Here is a 17534-nt window from a genome sequence, read left to right on the forward strand (position 1 = left end):
TGTTTTCGCATTTTTTGAAATTTAAAACAAAATAACCCGCCAAACCCCCACTCCCCCACCCCCCCCCCCCCCAAAAGCGGAGCTGTTTTCTTTGTGACTGCTGACCTGTGCGTGATGCGCCTTTTCTGGACAAAGGCACGTGTGATGCCGCGGCTCCAGCGAGCCATGCGCCGTGTTTGTGGAGCAAGTCTCTGGCCTCAAGCTATGGCTCAAGCCTCCCTTTATCTGCCACCGTGCGCACCGCATAGCTGCCCTCCCTGGCCCTCGCTCGGGCAGGCATGCGGCGCTCTTGCTGGCTAGCATCCGTGGTGGCGGTGGAGGGCAGGCATCCGTGGCGGCACATGCCAAAGTGCCCCCCCCCCACCCCCGCCCACCCCTCAGGAAAAGGGAGACAGAGAGGAAACAGGTGGTGGTGGGGAGGTTGGTCGCAGAGGGGCTAGTTCCCTTCATGCGTCTCTGACTTCTGGAGAACCATGAATCAACTCATCCCAGAGCTCAGGCTACACACACACACAGAGGCACATTTAACTTGTAACTAAGCAGATTCCCTCACAGCTGATGTGCTTGGAAATAAATAAACAAATAATAGAGTGAGGTGGGCTGGGCAGATAAAGAGAGAGATAAAGAGAGAGAGAGAAAAAAAGAGAGGGAGACAGAGAGAGAGAAAAAGGATGTATGTGAGGCTTTGATCGACACGCACAGGTCCACTGTGATCACATGGGGAGGATTTCCGTCCCCTTGATACACGCACGCACATACGCACGTACACACACACACAACACACTCTCACTCTCTCTCTCACTCACTCACTCACTCACTCACTCCGCCGAGTCCCACAGTCACTCACTCAGCCTCTGAGGTCGCAGGCGCACGCATGCAACCAAACCGCCGGGGCAGCTTCTGAAACGCTATGCAGCAGTGATCCATGACATCCACCATGAGCTTCCGATCGCTGGTGCGCCTGGACAGCCAGGAGGGCAACACCCGGGAGGGCAGCCTCAAGAAGAAGAGCCGGCTCTGGCACCGCCACTCCCTGAAGGGCAGCTTCAAGTCCCGCAACGGGGACAACTCAGCTGACACCATGGCACGACAGGTACTGCCTCTCACTCAGTCTTCTCGCCACAGTCCTAACCCTCTTGACAAAGTTGGCAAAAGTCAATGTGAAGTTTGAAATGACTAATGATCAAGACTCTAGGCTTTTGTGCGCTTGTATCTGGTGTGTTTTTCAACAAAGTTGGTGGTAGAAGGGGTTTATTCTGTGGTTTTCAGTAAACCATAGCTTATAGTGCGGGGGCTGCAAGAAGAGCTACGGGAGATTTAATGTGTTTAATCTGTGCTTATGTAATAGGTGATTTATGCCGCTTTATGTCATCCACTGATCCTCTGCACAGGCTATAGGTTGCATTTCATTTCATGCATTCATCGCCTTCAGCGTTGATCACTTTCTCAGTCAACAGCTGAAAACTTTCCATCATACAATAGACTTTAGTCTTTAGTCTCTTGTTGACAACTTAAAATAATGAAGTCTTCCTCAGAAGTTGTTGAGAACTTTCATCATCACGATTTTTCATCAAGTTAAGTGCCTTTTAAACTTGCTTAACTAGGTCAGTGAATAGTGTGGTTCAAACTTGATATTTCCTCTTTCACAGCTGAACCGCACTCGCTCCAACTCACTGGTGGATTACTCCGACCCTCTCAGGTAAACACACAGACTGTTCTGTCTGATACAACACAGGCATTTAAATGTTGACAGACTAGACTGATGAATTGGCCAAGTTGCCGTGCTGAGCTCATTTCTCTCTCTCTGATGTGTTCACTCACACAGGACCACGGTGGTGCTGGAGAAGCAAGACAATGAGGCGTACGGTTTTGAAGTACAGGTGAGACTTCACACTCTTGTGGGGTTTTGCGCTTGCAAGAGTTGCCTGAGAATGCATGGCTATATATAATAAGTGTGAAATGTTACATCACACATCAACAACTCTATATCCATTTGAATCTCAATTATAAGGGTGTATTCTGCAATGCTGTAAACATTATTGTGTTTTACAATATACTACTTACACCCTAATGCAATTTGCAAAGAGCTGCACGTGCATAATAAGACACCTCTTTCTTGTGACCATTATCATAATTACAGTAGTTCATATAACCTGAGCTGTTTGCTTGTGTGTGTGTTTGTGTGTGTGCGTGTGCGTGTGTGTGTGTGTGTGTGTGTGCAGACGTATGGTGTGCAGCTGAAGAACACCACGGCGGTGGAGATGTGCACGTTCGTGTGTACCGTGCAGCAGGACAGCGCCGCTGAGAACGCAGGCCTGAGTGCTGGTGAGCCGCCCGAGAGCCCACTTCCTCTCCACCCACCCACCCACCGCTGACCTCCATAGCGCTTTCCCACACACTTCACCTTTCGCAGCTTCTAAATAGGTGTCATTGTTCTGTTTCACGACCCCCCCACCACCCCCCCCCCACCAACACCGTACTCAATGTGTTCTCTCTTCCCCTCTCTGCATGCTGTCTTCCTCTCTCAGGCGACGTGATTGTCACTATCAACGGCGTCAGTATCGAGGGCTCCTCTCACCAGGACATCATCAGCCTGATCAGGGAGTCCACCAACGTGCTAAAGTAAGCAACACATTACTGTGTTACTGTGCTGCGGGATGTGGAGGGGTGGGTGGAGGTGTTAGTATCGCACGGCAACACCCATGTCACTTAAAGGCCAAATAACGAGGAAACTGCCAGTAGTGAACCACAGCTAAGAATACCTGGTTTCCCATTAACGACACAAGAATGAGGAACATGGTCAGAGCAGAGAAACGTGAGCTGAATTAGTTAGTTCTGTTTCCACAAACGCTCACACACACACACACACACTCATGCACGCTCACACACACACTCATGCACACTCACTCACTCTCATGCACGCTCACTCACACACTCATGCACGCTCACACACACACACACACTCATGCACGCTCACACACACACACTCATGCACGCTCACACACTCATGCACTCTCACACACACACACTCATGCACACTCACTCACTCTCATGCACGCTCACACACACACACACACACACAGTCATGCATGCTCACACACACACACACACACACACACACACACACTCATGCACACTCACTCACTCACTCTCATGCACGCTCACACACACACCCATGCACGAGCATGCTCCAGATCCACTGTGTGGGGGGCTGTACTGTATGTTATCTGACCGTTGTGGTGGTCTTCTCTCCCCAGGATGGAGACGGTCAGTGGCACCCTGGTGAAGAGGATTGAGCTGGAGAAGAAGCTCAGCGTACTGAAGGTAGGACTGACCAGACCGCACGTGTTTGTGTATACACGTGAGCAGATACATGCGTACTGATCTAGTGGAGGATAGGCAACTGATGGAAGGAAGTGAAACAAACGAGGGGCCCCAAAATGCTCTCTCAGAGATATAGTCAGTTCTGCAGTGCATTCTTCAGCTCAGGGGAACTCAGAGATATAGTCAGTTCTGCAGTGCATTCTTCAGCGGTGCAGGTGGCTTTGCTTTTATGAAATTCTTCAGTTTCCAGTTTCTCTAAAAGTGTTCATTTTTCTGCTCATGTGCTCATGTGAGGGGTTTTCTTTCTCTCTTTCCAACGAAACAGCAAAATTTGCGCGAGAGATGGGTGGAGCTGCAGGCCCTCACTCAACAGGAAAAGCGTCTTACTAGAGGTGAGAAAAACACCACAGCTGAGAACCCACTTCACTTCCTCTTCACATACACAAAAACTCTGCCACCCCATTAAGAGACTCGCTGCGTGTGAGAAAGTGAACGGCACAGGGGGAACTCCACATCTGACTTACCATCATCCAAAACACACAGCACACTTCACTAGAAGACAGTAGAAGCACATTCAAGAGTTCAGTTAAGTTGATTGACAGCAAGTTCTTCATCTTCACCACACCTTGTTTTGTGTGGGCTGGTGTGCGTGTGTGTGAGTGAGTGAGTGAGTCTATTTGTTTTGAGTGAGAGCACTAGTGTGTGTGTGTACTGTATGTGGGTGTCAAAACTCAAAACCACTGAGAGGGCTAAACGGAACTCGAGAGTGGTCTCCACCCTGTTCCATCTCTAGAGTTAAGTTCTAGAGAAGCGCTGAGCACTGTGATGCCTACGCTACTGTGGCCACTATGGCCCATTCTCAACCTCTCTCCTCGATCCTCCATGCTCGGCCCTCCAGGCTCATTCCCACTGATCACTGGATAGACTATCCCATTGTTGCCGCCCCATCATTCTTTATCTAGATCAATGGGAATGAGGGCCGAGGAAGGAAGGGAGGATATATAAAAAGACGAATGAGAGTGAGAGGTACCCTAAGTAATCAGTTGTGCTGCTCTGCTCTGCTCTGCTGTGCAGGTAACCTGGTGGACAGTGCTGGCGTGCCGTCCCTGGAGTCCCTCATCTCTGTAGCGTCCCCCACCAGCCAGCGGGGCATGCGCTTCTCCAGCGACAGCAGCTGCCGCAGCCTGATCACGTCGGACAGCGAGGACGCCCTCTCGCCCGTGTTCGACGAGTGCAACAACCCCTACAGCCCGCTGAGCCCGGGCGGCCAGTCCGTCTTCTTCGCCCGGGGCCCTCACCGGCCGACGCTCACCCGCACGCGCAGCATCAGCAACGGCAGCGCCTCACCCTCGCCGACCTCCGACGCCAGCCGCGCGACCTCGCTGTTCGGCACGCTGCCCAGGAAGGGACGCAAGGGCAGCGTCCGCCAGCAGTTCTTCAAGTTCATCCACCACTCGGTGGAGGAGGAGGAGGGCAGCTGAGTGGACGCCGTCCGGCGACTGAACACTAAACTTCTTGTTGACCCCAGACGAACGTGAGACGCGAAAGCGTCGTCACGGCACCCTGACCAGGTTGCCCTCAGGCATTAATGGCTCTCCAGCAGAGAGTCCCAACCCTCCACGCACAGCATTTAGTCAACTGGACTCAAACAAAGCACAGGAACAATAGACTTCCAGTTATTGTGTCTGCACCTGCAGAAATTCATCTGTTTGACTGCCGTTTTGGACAATGAGGACACAGAGACAGATATCCACAGAGTGTGTGCCAGCTGCGGGTGGATGGTTGCAGGGTGAGTCAAGTAGTCCTCCAGAGAGGGTGCACTATGACTCTGCATGCAATGGAAAGGTTCTCAGTTCCTCCAGTGAGGGCTTAGTTACTGAACCCCATAAAATTCACGCTTGAGAGTTTGCAGCGTTGACATGATGATGCTGAACTCACTCCGTTTCTAGACACACAAACCTGGTTCAAAAGAGCACAAGGTTATCAGTAGCATGGAAAATCTGCGGCATTAATGGCATCTCGCATTAAAAACTGTAATTATCCCATTTTCAGTGTTAACCATAACTACAGCTTCATTATCTTCTGTTTCATGTCTGTTCAAAAAATGTAGCCATGCAGTCTTCAAAGACTAAGGAGCATGCACTGTCTGGCTTGCTGACCTATTTCAATGAATTACTGTAAATCAGAGGAGCAGATATCTGAGCTTTTGGATTTTCTTTGAAATGCGCTGCCCAATCAGATATGTCCTATCCAGGACAGATTTTTATGTTTCGTAGCAACAGTCTGACACAGAAAACGGTAGAAATCGAAACCCGCACGGTTTGTGTGAAGTTCAAAACAGGATGTGGGCTGTCATGGTGCTACCCTTCCAGACTTGTATCTTTTTTCGCAGAGCTGCTCTCTGGTGCGTTCAGCAGCCTACGTGCCATAAGTCATACTCACCTTGCTGTATGGTAGGCCTTGTTGAGCACATCGGGACCTATTCGCGGGCAACAGGTTCACAGTTCTCAGTGAAATCAGGACAGAGTGTGAGAGGAGACTCAGTGGATTTGCATGCATCCTGACTCCATGTGCTGTAATCAAGTTTCAATCCTATTCCAAGCTGAACCTGTGTGAATCCTGTAATTGTCTGTTAACAAGAGGATTTCTCCCCTTGATATATTTCTGCTTTCAATAGGTTTCTCCACTAGGGGGAGTAGCAGTGGAATTAGCAGGTACAGCAGTGTTGGTTTCAGACTGTAACAGCAAAAGGGATACAGAAAGGGTTGTACTGAGAGGGGCTGTGCTCCCCTTTTGCAAAATATATTTGTGAGTGAGCCTTTACTTGATCCTGAAAAGCCCTACCTGCAACAGATGTCGTATTAAAGTATAGCACAGTGAAATGTAGTGTAAGTGTAGATGTGTGTTAAATGTAGTTGTACAGCTGAATGAGCAAGGCTGCTCAGATGTTATCAGACCAGTAGGTCAGAGCTGAGGGTGTGAGATGTTGTTGTACAGGTTCTAAATTTACTTTGTGCCCGCAGTTAGAATAACCTCGTTCTCGGGACGCTAGTCTCACACGTCATGCCTGGTGTGAACTGTGAAGTCAAAAAGTGTGTTTTAAAAACGAGTGTAAAACTGTAGAGCATTGTGTTTGTGTTTGCATAGAACAGGAAATCCCTGACACACTTCATTTCATATGAGTTTCAAATATATGTATATTATATGTTTCTAAATAAACTGAAAAAAAAAAAACATACTGCCTCTCAAATTTCTTTTTGTGCTATGACAGGATCTAATACATGGACAAGAAAAAAGAAAACTGTGTGAGAAAAGTAAATGATGAATCACCGACTTCTGAAACTGACTTAGTGTGCACTTAGTATGCACTTAGTATGCACTAAAACTGACTTAGTATGCACTTACTTGAAATGTTATTAATCATTACCTACAATTTAATATGCAAAAAACAAGTGGGTTTTCCATCTAATATTATTAACACTGTACAACACTTTGATACTTTTTCCAGGTATATTAAAAGGCAAGCACTTGTGCTGCCACCTCTTTAATTAATTTTGGAGGTGTGTGGTCATGTGAAGGAAAAATAAACACCTGTGGTTCCCTCCAGCTGCTTAGTTAAGCATTAAGTAGTTTGTGGTAGAGTAGCGTGTGAGAAAAGAACAGCCTGTAAGGTTTTTTTTTAATATTTACGTTGCCAAAAGACGCAAGCATGACACAGGCTTCTATCAGTAGAAACTGGGCGGTTGGAGGTTTTGGCACAGTTCTGCTTTTTGGTAGTTGGCCTGCTAATTTTACATCATGCTTCAAATGACATAGCGTAGTAGGGAAAGACATACAGTACACGACAGATTTATATAATCATCATCCAAACACAAATCTCTACATAATCTTGGAAGTGCAATTTTGCACAGTTGAGTAATTAATTTAACATAATACGCCAGTTGTGTCTACAATACACAAAGGCACTACGTAATAAGAAATAAATCATACAATCAATAATCACGAGTATGCTATAGAAACTCCAGTGCACACACACATCTCCTGTCAATTAAAATTCTTTGGAGTTACCATGATTAAAGTTTCACAATTGACCCATTAGACAGTCATGATTCTATGTCAGATTTGAGGACACTGAAAGGCACGAGGCACAACCAAAAGTCGCCGCCACATTCTTTTTACATACCAAAAATATATATCAATTCATCACAGAACTATAATACTAATAGTGTATTAGTGAAATAGTCTGAAATCCCTCAGTGAGAAAGCATGTGAGTTCATGTAATGGTATCTATGGACATACGTAAGGGGCAGAGTTGAGCTTGGGCGGGTGGGCTACCACTGCTTCACACCAATTTGACATGTAAACCTTCAGGAGAATGTTAATCCAGGGTCAGAATATCTGCGGAAGAAGGTGGTCACTCAGGAAGGATTACGCTGCGGGACAATCGGCCCATTGGTCGCAGGGAAACAGACAAAAGGCCATTTATTGGCACAGCACTAAACGCCTGTTCTCCACTGGCCCAGCTTGCTTATAGAATTCCATCACAGGGACACACAAAAGCACTGCTGCCGTACTACCTTCATTCATTTACATGCAACAGCATGGCTCGTGCCCTTACTCTCCTGCAGAGGAAGCGTTGGTGATGGTGTAACTGGGATGGATGCCTCCAGCAGTTGAAGATGAGAAGTGCTTGACAGTGGATCCTTCTGTCTGAGAGGAATCAAATGAGAGGGACATTACTGGGCACAAAGTGATTATTTGTTGTTTTTTGTCTGTAAGGACAACAAACAAGTTAAACCACTTGGATTAAACAAACTAAAAATCACTTAGGTGGGTAAAAGTGAGAGAACATGGCAGAGGTTGTTACTCCTCCATTGGATCTCGATGGGCAAGCCATGACGGCCCAAGTGGTGGAGTTCATCGGCGGAATAACCCTGGGAGCCATCCAGACTCTGGGAGAGGCTATGGACCGCTGCACCGAGGACGACGATGACAACCCTGTGTTCTACGACGCAGACGAGGCGCCGGAGGGAGACAGAAGCCGCCCTCCTCCTGGCCCAGTTGGGACTTCCTGTGAGGAACTGACTCATCCGGCAGGTGGTGAGGACGAGGAGTCATCTGGTCCTCTCCGCGATGCTGACGGGTCACCAGAGCGACCAGAGTCGGCGGTATGCGAAGAGTTACCCGAGAGCCTTTGTGACGGTCAGGCGCAAGAAGCCACAGACAGAAGTTTGTGTGATGACAGAGAGCGTGAGTCACCACCAGGTTCTGAAAGTGCCGTGTCGACTGAGTTTCTTGGTGCTGAAACTGAGATGCTGGGTCAGCCACAGAGTGGTGTACGTGTGAGCTCAGGAAATGAAGAATCAGAAGGTGAACCCCTGAGCTTGATAACTGCCGAGTCAACTCAGCCCACGCGTGTAGAGAGTGAGAAACTACCTGAGACTCAGCGTGATGACGATCAATCTAGATGCCCTGAAACAGAGTCAGCTGTATCTTCCTGTAAGGGGAAATATATGTGTGCTCAGTCTTTAGTGGCTGAGAGTGAAGAATTGGCCCAGCCTGAGAGTACAAACACGAATGCTGAGTCATCTTTGAATGAAGCGAGTAAAGAGTCGACTCAGTCTATATGCACTGAAAGTGGCGAATCACTGAAATATGCCTGTAATGTTGAAGAATCAGAACCAAATACAAAACCAGAGAATGATGTGTCAGTCCAGTCTGTGTGTACCGAGAGTGGTGAAACAATCCAACCTTTGTGTGACCACAAACCATCAGAACTACCTTTGTGTCAGGGAAATGAGGACCTTGTCCCGTCTTCTTGCCCGGAGAGTGGACAATCAACTCTCTCAGGATCAATTAGTGACGGCCAAGGACTGGAACCGTCTCGGACCCAAGAAGGCCAGTCTGTGTGCGAGGCGTCGGCTCAGTCAGACAGCTCCGCCAGCGTCCCAGAGGCAGCCAGCTGCCCGAGCCGCTCCCAGCCCGAGACTGACAGCGCCATGGCTGCCTCCGGCACGGGCGCCTGCGACGCGAGCCCGACCAGCCAACGGGAGCTGGAGGAGACGGCGGCGCCTGACAGTGGCGCGTGTCCTGCCGAGCTCCCAGGCGAGCGCGACAACAACGTGACAACAACAGAGGGAGAACGCTCTGCAACAACAGAGGGAGAAGTCTCCAGAAGCCCCGAGGAGCTCGACTCCACATCAACGCAGCCCCAGAGACTGATGTCTAAGGAGACGCAGACAGAGATGCTGGAGGAGCCTGCTGCTGCCATGGCTCAAACTCAACCTGAGCAACAGAAAACAGAACAAGAGGAACTAACAGCTGTGGAAGGTAAGGGCCTGCTTTGTGACAAGATACAAAATATACTCAATATGTGTGTGAAATGCATAGTAGTGATTTGACAGCCAGTGCAGTTGCTCTGCTTATAGATAAAGCACAATTTCCTATATTTCAGACCCTAATTTAATGTAACTAATATCACCGATTAAGCCTACATCCTCAAGTGTGAAAAAAGTAGTTATTGTACTGTTAGGCCTAAAAACATATCTGCACCTTTCTACTTTTTGTTAATATCTCTTTTAGAACTGCTTAGTTTGTGGTGTAAACCCAAGGACTTTCATCTAATGCCAGTAGAGAGGATAATCATATAGTGATTAAACAAGGTTATGGCCTAAAATCTTGCCAGACTGTCAGTGGGCGTTGTGTTGTACTGTAATCTTTGAAAGCCAAAGACTTCACTGAGTGTGTTGGCCAACCATGTAGCTCACTGTGATCTAACATGTTGTCCTGTCCAGCTGCACAGGAAGAACAGGCAGCAGAGGTCGTGACAGGTGGCGACGAGGCAGCAGATGCTGCGCCCACTCTCGGTGCCACGGGCGGGAGCGACAGGCCGGCCGGCAGTCTGGAGCATCCTGGCGACCTGTCCTCTGGGGATGACCTCACCGCCGACAGCCAGGACGAAGCGCTGGACGGGAGGGCCAGCGCGGAGGCGCTGCGGAGCCAGGGGTCCGATTCCGACTCCGAGTCCGGCTCGCCTCCCTCTGGAGACCGAGCCTCCACGGGCCGGATCAAGAAGCCCCAGCGGCAGCACAGCTTCACCAAGTCCAAGTACAACACCGTCTCCTACCGCAAGATCCGCAAGGGCAACACCCGGCAGAGGATCGACGAGTTTGAGGCCATGATGAACTTATAGACTCCTTAAAGAATCTGCACTCACATATCCATAGGATGACGTGGGGCACCCAGGCCATGGGTAACAACCATCATGACTAACAAGTAATGATTATTCAGTTACTTGGGAACCAGGCAGACATAAAGATGTGCCCTTTGCATGGTGACAGATTGTTTTCGGATGTCAGTCTGGACAAAGATTTTCATCTGAATACTATTTATGTTAGTGGATAGGATTTAAGTATGTTACACAGCCTATGTAATATACTGAGCCGGAATTCAGGGTAGAATATGTTATATAAGGTAGAATAGGGATATACATAAGAGCAAAATGCTTATGCAAATGTTTAAAGAACCCTAAAGCCTGTAATCCTACTTGTGAGCATTAACATGAAGATTACAAATGGCACTAGATATAATTTGCCTGTGTGTGTGCTTTTTAGATACCATGTGCACTTTCAATACCTATGTTTGGGCTGACTAGAGAAAAACTGCAAACTGGGACATTCAATTCAATACTAACAAATGAAAAACCTAAATGACAATTTAATCTTCACTTCAAGCATTCAAGCATACAAAAATACTTTAACCATTGGATGGTTTTGTGGACGAAACATAAAATATTCCATGAGCACACAGAATCTTTCATAAAAATAGCAGTGACAATAGTTCCCTCTAGTGTCTATTTTGCTTACTACGACTGCTTACTTGTGAAATCATTACCTGACTGAGGGATATGAACAAATGTTAAATGTTTAATATTCTAATAATCTAATATTTTATTCTATCAAGAATATTCTTTGTTAACTGCCATTTCTTAGTATCACACTATCCTCAAAAGTTAATAAGGTCTTGAGGATAGTCAAAGCACATATTGTACTGCAATACTGAAAGCAAGAACAATACTAGAAAAAATCACAAGGCACTATGGTTTAATAGAGCCAGCTTTCTGAGAGTGTTCTCCTCACACTGTAAACATTTTGATTTTCAGAGAGATTCAGGAAAGTGTATGTGGTCTTCTTTCTGTTAGCCGTTCCAGTACCACTATCCCTCAAACTGTTCTTATACTGTATATACACATCAGAGAACTGTTTGCCTAATGTGAAAAAAAAACAAAAACAATATTGCTTTCAAATGTAAACCCTTGTAAAACCCTTGAAAAAATCACTACCACAGATTTGTGAAACATTTGTGAAAATTCACTAAAAGAAGTAAGTTGACCCCAACTCCCAAAAATCTGCAAAAACAAAAGCGGTCACTCAGACCGTAGCACTGCTTTGAATAACCTCTCATTGTGGGGAGAGGAGTAAAAGCAGAGGCCTACATGCACACGGCACAGTCCCAACATTACCCGATATTACCACCGTGTAATTATACCAGTAGCGTGCATACTTCACTGACATTGGAGAGCTGTCTTTTGGTAAGAGTGAGGAAATGGCTCAGCAGAAGAAAAGAAAAATACATCTCTTTGTGTTGGCAGAGAGATCCACCAGTGTATGTATGTATGTATGCAGTCCTTAAAGTCACTGAGCATAGTAGTGCGTGAACTGCCACTTCTGAAGATCGCTGCCAGAGAAGCAGTCCCTCGCGTAGATCCCGTCCCCTTTGGAGCTGGCCTCCAAACACAGACGCCGGGGAGTGCTCTCCACAATGATGTGCTCGGCCTGCAGAGAGAGGGCAATGTGTTACGTTTACATGGACAGGTTTTTTTTTTTTTTGTCATCCTGATAAAACTATTCCGGTTGAAAAATGTGTGCCATCAGTTTACAAAGTGTACGTTCTTAAGCGCTTTAGAATCTTTGATCGGAATGGCCGTTGTTGCCTACTTATCCTTGAGATGATACAGCAAACAATCCGATTGACCATATACTGTACATGCCAGTTCAATCGGAATAGGAACGGAATACACCACCTCTTTCATTAGGTGGGTTAACATGGACAATTCTGTTCTGATTAGAATCAGAATAACAGCTCAATCGTTTTAGAAATTACACACATAAACACCTTGATTGGAATAAAACTGCCGAGCCAATCAGAATTTTAATCAGAATGAAAGAAATGGTGTATACCGTTCCGTTCGGACAGAAATGTATAGGGTATAGAAGTCTCCATGTAAGCCTACTGTACAGACACTGTCTGTTCATCTTATCTTTGCACTTCTCTTCGAAGGTTATTCTGTCGCACCCAGATGTCTAACAAAATTCTACTGCAGCTTTTCAAACACAAATAACATTCAGCATTTGGCATTTTTCCCCCACCATGTGATAAGAAATGCAAATCAGGACATTTTAAAACAAAACACCATCATACATTAGACATAACATTTTAGGTTTAAGTTTTAAGAGTTTGGGGGGCTACACATGGGGTAAATAAAACAAAGACTGAAAAACCCCTGTCATGCGGAGAACATACCATAAGTTTATTAGTGTTGATAAGCCAGCGCTGCTGGGCTTTGCTGTTGTCACATGGCTCCAGAGAGACAGATTTGCCCAGGCCCTGCGGCACCACACACAGGCCCTGCTGTCGGATCAACCTCAACCAGGTGTAGTTAAAGTGCTGGTTCTGGATCAGACGAGAGGAAGGGGTCACCGAAGCCACAAGCAAACAACTGCACTGATAGTACTGTTACATTGGTCCTCATTAGAATAAGTAGTAAAATAATAAATAATAAAAGTCATAAAAAATGGCTGCTTAATATATGATATGTTGTTGAGAAGTGTATGCAAACAGACAGTAAAACAGTAATATACCTACAGTACAAAAGAATCTGCGTTGTCAGAGCGCTGAACTCTAAATTACCTGGTTGCTGAGATCACAGGTTGCAAAAGCAATGGTTCTGTTCTGTATGGCCAGACATTTTCTAGTTCCAAGATTGAAAACCTGGTGGAATGAAATGGTGGTCATAGTACGCAATGACTCAACAGAGGGGCTAACAACAGTAAAAGGAAGTCCTATCATGAGAGAGGGCGTGATGACTTTCAAATCTAGAAAACAAGGCCTTCGCCAAATACAGTCAAGGCTACAGCACAGCACTGCCACAGTTGGTCTTGTTGTCCGAGATAAGGACCCTTTGTTTGAAAAAAAAAAGTGACACTGGCTCTTTGTGCTCATAGATGTGTTACACGCACACCAGATGCAAATAAACAACGACATGGACTGCTGCTAAAAGTAACAGAAGTCCATGCACAATGTGGAAAACAAATGTTGTGACAATAATTTAACACAATTATTTTGGGCCCTTACCAGTCCCTCTGCTTTGACTAGCGGAGCATCCATGTCTGGGTAGATGTTGTCCAAGTACCACTTGAAGCTCTTGCACTTGAGCTTCTGCCTGAGCTGCATCTGCTCTGTGAGGTTCCCGATGTCGATCACAGATTTGTCCAGCAGGTGGTGGTAGCCGTGGCCGTAGAACAGCTCCTTGTACTCGTCCAGCCACACCTCAGCCACCCGGGCCAGGTTGCGCTCCACTGTCTTCTGTCGGTCTTTGGGGAACTTGTAAGGGTTCTGGCCGCGGAAGATATGACCCACTCTAGAGCAGGGGATTATCTCAATCTCTCCTCCACACATCCAGATCTGGACAAAATGACATCAGTGAGGAAAACAGGCGCACTAGCCACAGCCCATACTGGTGTCATATAACAAACATAGAAAGTACCTTGAATGAAATTCAAGGTATGAATGAAACATGAAAGTACCTTGAATGAAATTTCCATGTTCTCACCACCCCACACATCTAGGCCTGGGTCATAAGATCCCAGCTCATAAAAGTACTTCTTATCGATAGAGAAGAGACCTCCTGCCATAACAGGACACCTAGGAAACAAATGAGATCAAAATAGATTCAACATATATCTTGTACCATTATTCCAGGTCATTCATGTCAAACTAAGTTTTCATTAAAGTTCTAAATTCCCACTGAACAGCGCACAAACAAAAAAATGGAATGAATGTTACCTGAGGGGATCCCGGTCCTTCATGTGGTTCTTCTTGATAACATCTTCAGGCAGGGTGCTCCACCCAAATACCAAGGGCCATTTGAAAATGCCTCTTTGGAAATTGTCAACCTGGACGTAACTGCACAAAAAGGACAAGCGATGTCTCCATTAAGTGAATTGATGAACAGAATTGTGGTCAAATTTCAAAGATATGCAAATAACAAAAGCACATCTCTGCAACGCTTTCTATGTTTATCTCTTGTTACCTCATGTCTTTGTCACTAATGACTTCAATAACCGGACAGGCAACTTTCCGTCTGTCCAAGTAAACTCTTTCAAGCAGGGGTTCCAACCAACCTATATTGCACTCAACGTGAGAGTCCAGGAAGGTTAACACCTCACCTGAAAAAAAAAAGAAACACTCTACATTTAAAGTGACGGGTAAATTAAGAGAAAGCTTTGTTGCTAAAGCTTCAGAATTCCAGGGAGCTCAAAGAGGAAATATCTATCTATATTTGCATTCTCATTTGCTTGTGAGTGTAGAAGAATTACCAGTGGCCTGCGCAGCCCCAGCAAGCCGAGCTCTAATCAAACCCTCTCTCTCCTTCAGACGGATGATCCGCACCTTAGGAAACCTGGCCATGTAGGCGTCTAATGGCTCCTTCAAGTAGTCTAGGGGGAAGAAAGCACACGTGGAAACTCAGACTTTCCGCTTCGTCTAATACATCAATAGAGGTTGTTCACATGTGTTCTTAGAGTTCATATGTGGGTCAAACATATGACCTACCTTTCGTGCTGCAGTCATCTACCAGGATGATCTCCTTGAGTAAGTGTGGTGGGGAACGATTGATCACACTATGAACTGACCTCAGCAATGTGGACCACACCTCGTCCACAAAGCAGAAGATCACACTTGTGGTTGGCAGCTTATCATGAACCATATTCTCAGAGCACCTAAACCAAACAATAACCTTAACTCACTTGACAAACAAGAAAAACAAAAAACAACACCACCAATTATGGATGCTCTTGCCATACTCACAACGCAGGGCGGGTGTCTGGGATCGATCTGTCAACAGGGATCTGCTCGCTCAGGTACACATTAAAATGACCTTCGTTCCAGCGGTTCTGCACCTCCTGCTCTTTGTCCTTTGGTACAGCTGCGGCTTGTCCAAACTGGCCCACCGCTCGGGCATCCCGGGGTTTCAGGGTCACATCCAAGGCCATTACTTTATGGAGTCCTCCTTTTTCTCGATCTGTTTTAACTTGGTTGGGTTCCACCTTCTGAACCATGTGCTGAGGAGTGAGCTGGATTTGGGTTTTCATGGGGTGAAGGTCACTCTTGTTTAGTGACCCTGTGTTCTGTTGGGCATCGTTGAGAACTGCTACAACCTGTGAGTCAGGTTTAGATTGTACCTTGGTATCATTTTTGGACAGCTGCTCTTGTAGGCTTGGCTTAGCAGCTTCAATGGCCTTTTTGTGAGAGCTGGCTTTGGTGTTTTCTTTATTTTTCTCCTTCTTGTTTTCTTCTTTCTTGGTTTCTTCTTGTAGTAATGTTGCAATGGCATGTCTATCTTCCTGAACACCAGATGGCGCTTTGGTTAATTTGGGATCTTTGGCGTTTGTCAAAATCACGTTCTGCGGGTTGTCCTTCGCTACTGCGCCTTTAATAGTTTGAGTTACTGCTTTAGGAAATCTGACTTTGTCCGAGTTTGACATATTCATTGTTTTGGAAACATTCAAAGTTGCTTCCTTGTGACTCCTCGCGACTTCATGTCCATTTAAACCTTCAGCCACATGTTTTACATTAACTTTTTTGTCACTCTTCGGTGAATGTAATGTGACGCTGTCGGGTTTTACGTTTGCAACATTCTGTGCAACATTGTGTTCCTTTATTCCAGGCTGAGGCTTCTGCCTCTTACGATACACTTCAGCAATATTCTCGAATTTCTTTGAATCTTTAACATCATTCCCCAAGTCCACAGGCACTTTCTGCACTGGATGTTTGAATCCTATTCTGTTTTCTACATGTGTTCGGCGCGTGGCTTGTCTTCTAAAAGCCGCCCTTTCTTTAACAACAAGCTCTTTCAGCAATTGACTGTTGACATCATTCATAGATAATCTAAGTGCAGCCATGTCAAAAAGAAGCCAAATTACAGACGCCACGAAAACGAAGGCGAGAACCCTCCCACTGCCACGAAAGTATTTCCTAATCTTCATTTTCACTGTACATTTAATAAGCAAAATAGGCTAATCCAACTCCCTCAAACAGTGATTTCTGTTCTGCAAAACTTCACTCCTACCTTTGAAGACATGTCTGCGTGGCATTGCACTCTGGCCAGTGTACGTAGACCTATACTCAAACGCTCCTTGAAAATCACAGAAAGACGAAAAGTTTTGGCACTCGATAAGTTATCCAGAGAGGTAGCAATCTGTTGAGTGGTAAAATTATGTTCTGTACTGACTTAATAGCTACCTCATGGGGCTCCGAGTTGTTCTTGAACTGTTGCATAGTAGGCTACACTAGTTTGCCCTGCATTCCACATTCGCAGTTTTCCATTCCTCTTATGGCGTGAGCCATTTAACATTACAGACTATGCAGCATATCGATCTTAATTATTCTGCCATATATCCACAGCCAAGGAAGATTTCCCCTCTGAATGGTGCCAGTCAGTCATAGGTCAGTGACTCAAGAAGGCAGTTCCTGTATTTACGCAAGAAGTCCGCCTCGGGAGAGTACCACGTAGGACATGTAAAGTATGCTTACTATACAGACGCGTGGAAGTAGGAGTGGCAGAGTCAACAGAAATATAACCTGTCGACATGTGTATATCATGGCGCTGGCTACAATATAGTAGGCCGGAGGAGGAGAGGTAGGCTACGAAAGAACACGCAATCTTATCATAACTTTTTTTTGCTTACAGTCCCATAAACCAGTGTGCCTTTCTTTGAGTATGTGCGCGCTCGGGCGGGAGTGTTTTTTGAAGACAAGGTGGAGAGATGTCAGTTCAAAGTTAACCGAAAGAGAAATTATTATTTACCAGCATTGGGGACAAATACATAATAATTTACTTTCCCCAATTTAATCATTGGGGAAAGAAACA

At 46.0% G+C, this 17534-nt stretch overlaps 3 protein-coding genes across 3 annotated transcripts; 2 read left to right on the forward strand and 1 right to left on the reverse strand.

Moving 5' to 3' along the window:
- Window positions 1–791: 791 nt before the first annotated feature.
- Window positions 792–6558, forward strand: cytip (cytohesin 1 interacting protein). Its single transcript, XM_062534034.1, has 8 exons — window positions 792–1093; window positions 1650–1699; window positions 1826–1880; window positions 2223–2325; window positions 2529–2622; window positions 3258–3324; window positions 3650–3716; window positions 4399–6558. Exons 1-8 carry the CDS (start codon window positions 926–928, stop codon window positions 4803–4805), a joined length of 1011 nt encoding a protein of 336 aa, XP_062390018.1. The 5' UTR covers window positions 792–925; the 3' UTR covers window positions 4806–6558.
- Window positions 6559–8175: 1617 nt separating this feature from the next.
- LOC134077984 (treacle protein-like) lies at window positions 8176–11617 on the forward strand. Its single transcript, XM_062533616.1, has 2 exons — window positions 8176–9655; window positions 10120–11617. Exons 1-2 carry the CDS (start codon window positions 8176–8178, stop codon window positions 10515–10517), a joined length of 1878 nt encoding a protein of 625 aa, XP_062389600.1. The 3' UTR covers window positions 10518–11617.
- LOC134078250 (polypeptide N-acetylgalactosaminyltransferase 5) lies at window positions 11027–17149 on the reverse strand. Its single transcript, XM_062534035.1, has 10 exons — window positions 15473–17149; window positions 15218–15384; window positions 14983–15102; window positions 14697–14832; window positions 14450–14569; window positions 14191–14308; window positions 13739–14068; window positions 13295–13375; window positions 12908–13057; window positions 11027–12159 (listed from the first exon to the last, which is right to left on the reverse strand). The coding sequence occupies exons 1-10, from the start codon at window positions 16648–16650 to the stop codon at window positions 12019–12021; spliced, it is 2541 nt and encodes an 846-aa protein (XP_062390019.1). The 5' UTR covers window positions 16651–17149; the 3' UTR covers window positions 11027–12018.
- Between the last annotated feature and the right edge of the window lie 385 nt (window positions 17150–17534).

The sequence above is a fragment of the Sardina pilchardus genome, chromosome 4, assembly GCF_963854185.1.
Source record: "Sardina pilchardus chromosome 4, fSarPil1.1, whole genome shotgun sequence".
In the NCBI taxonomy this organism is placed as follows: Eukaryota; Metazoa; Chordata; class Actinopteri; order Clupeiformes; family Clupeidae; genus Sardina; species Sardina pilchardus.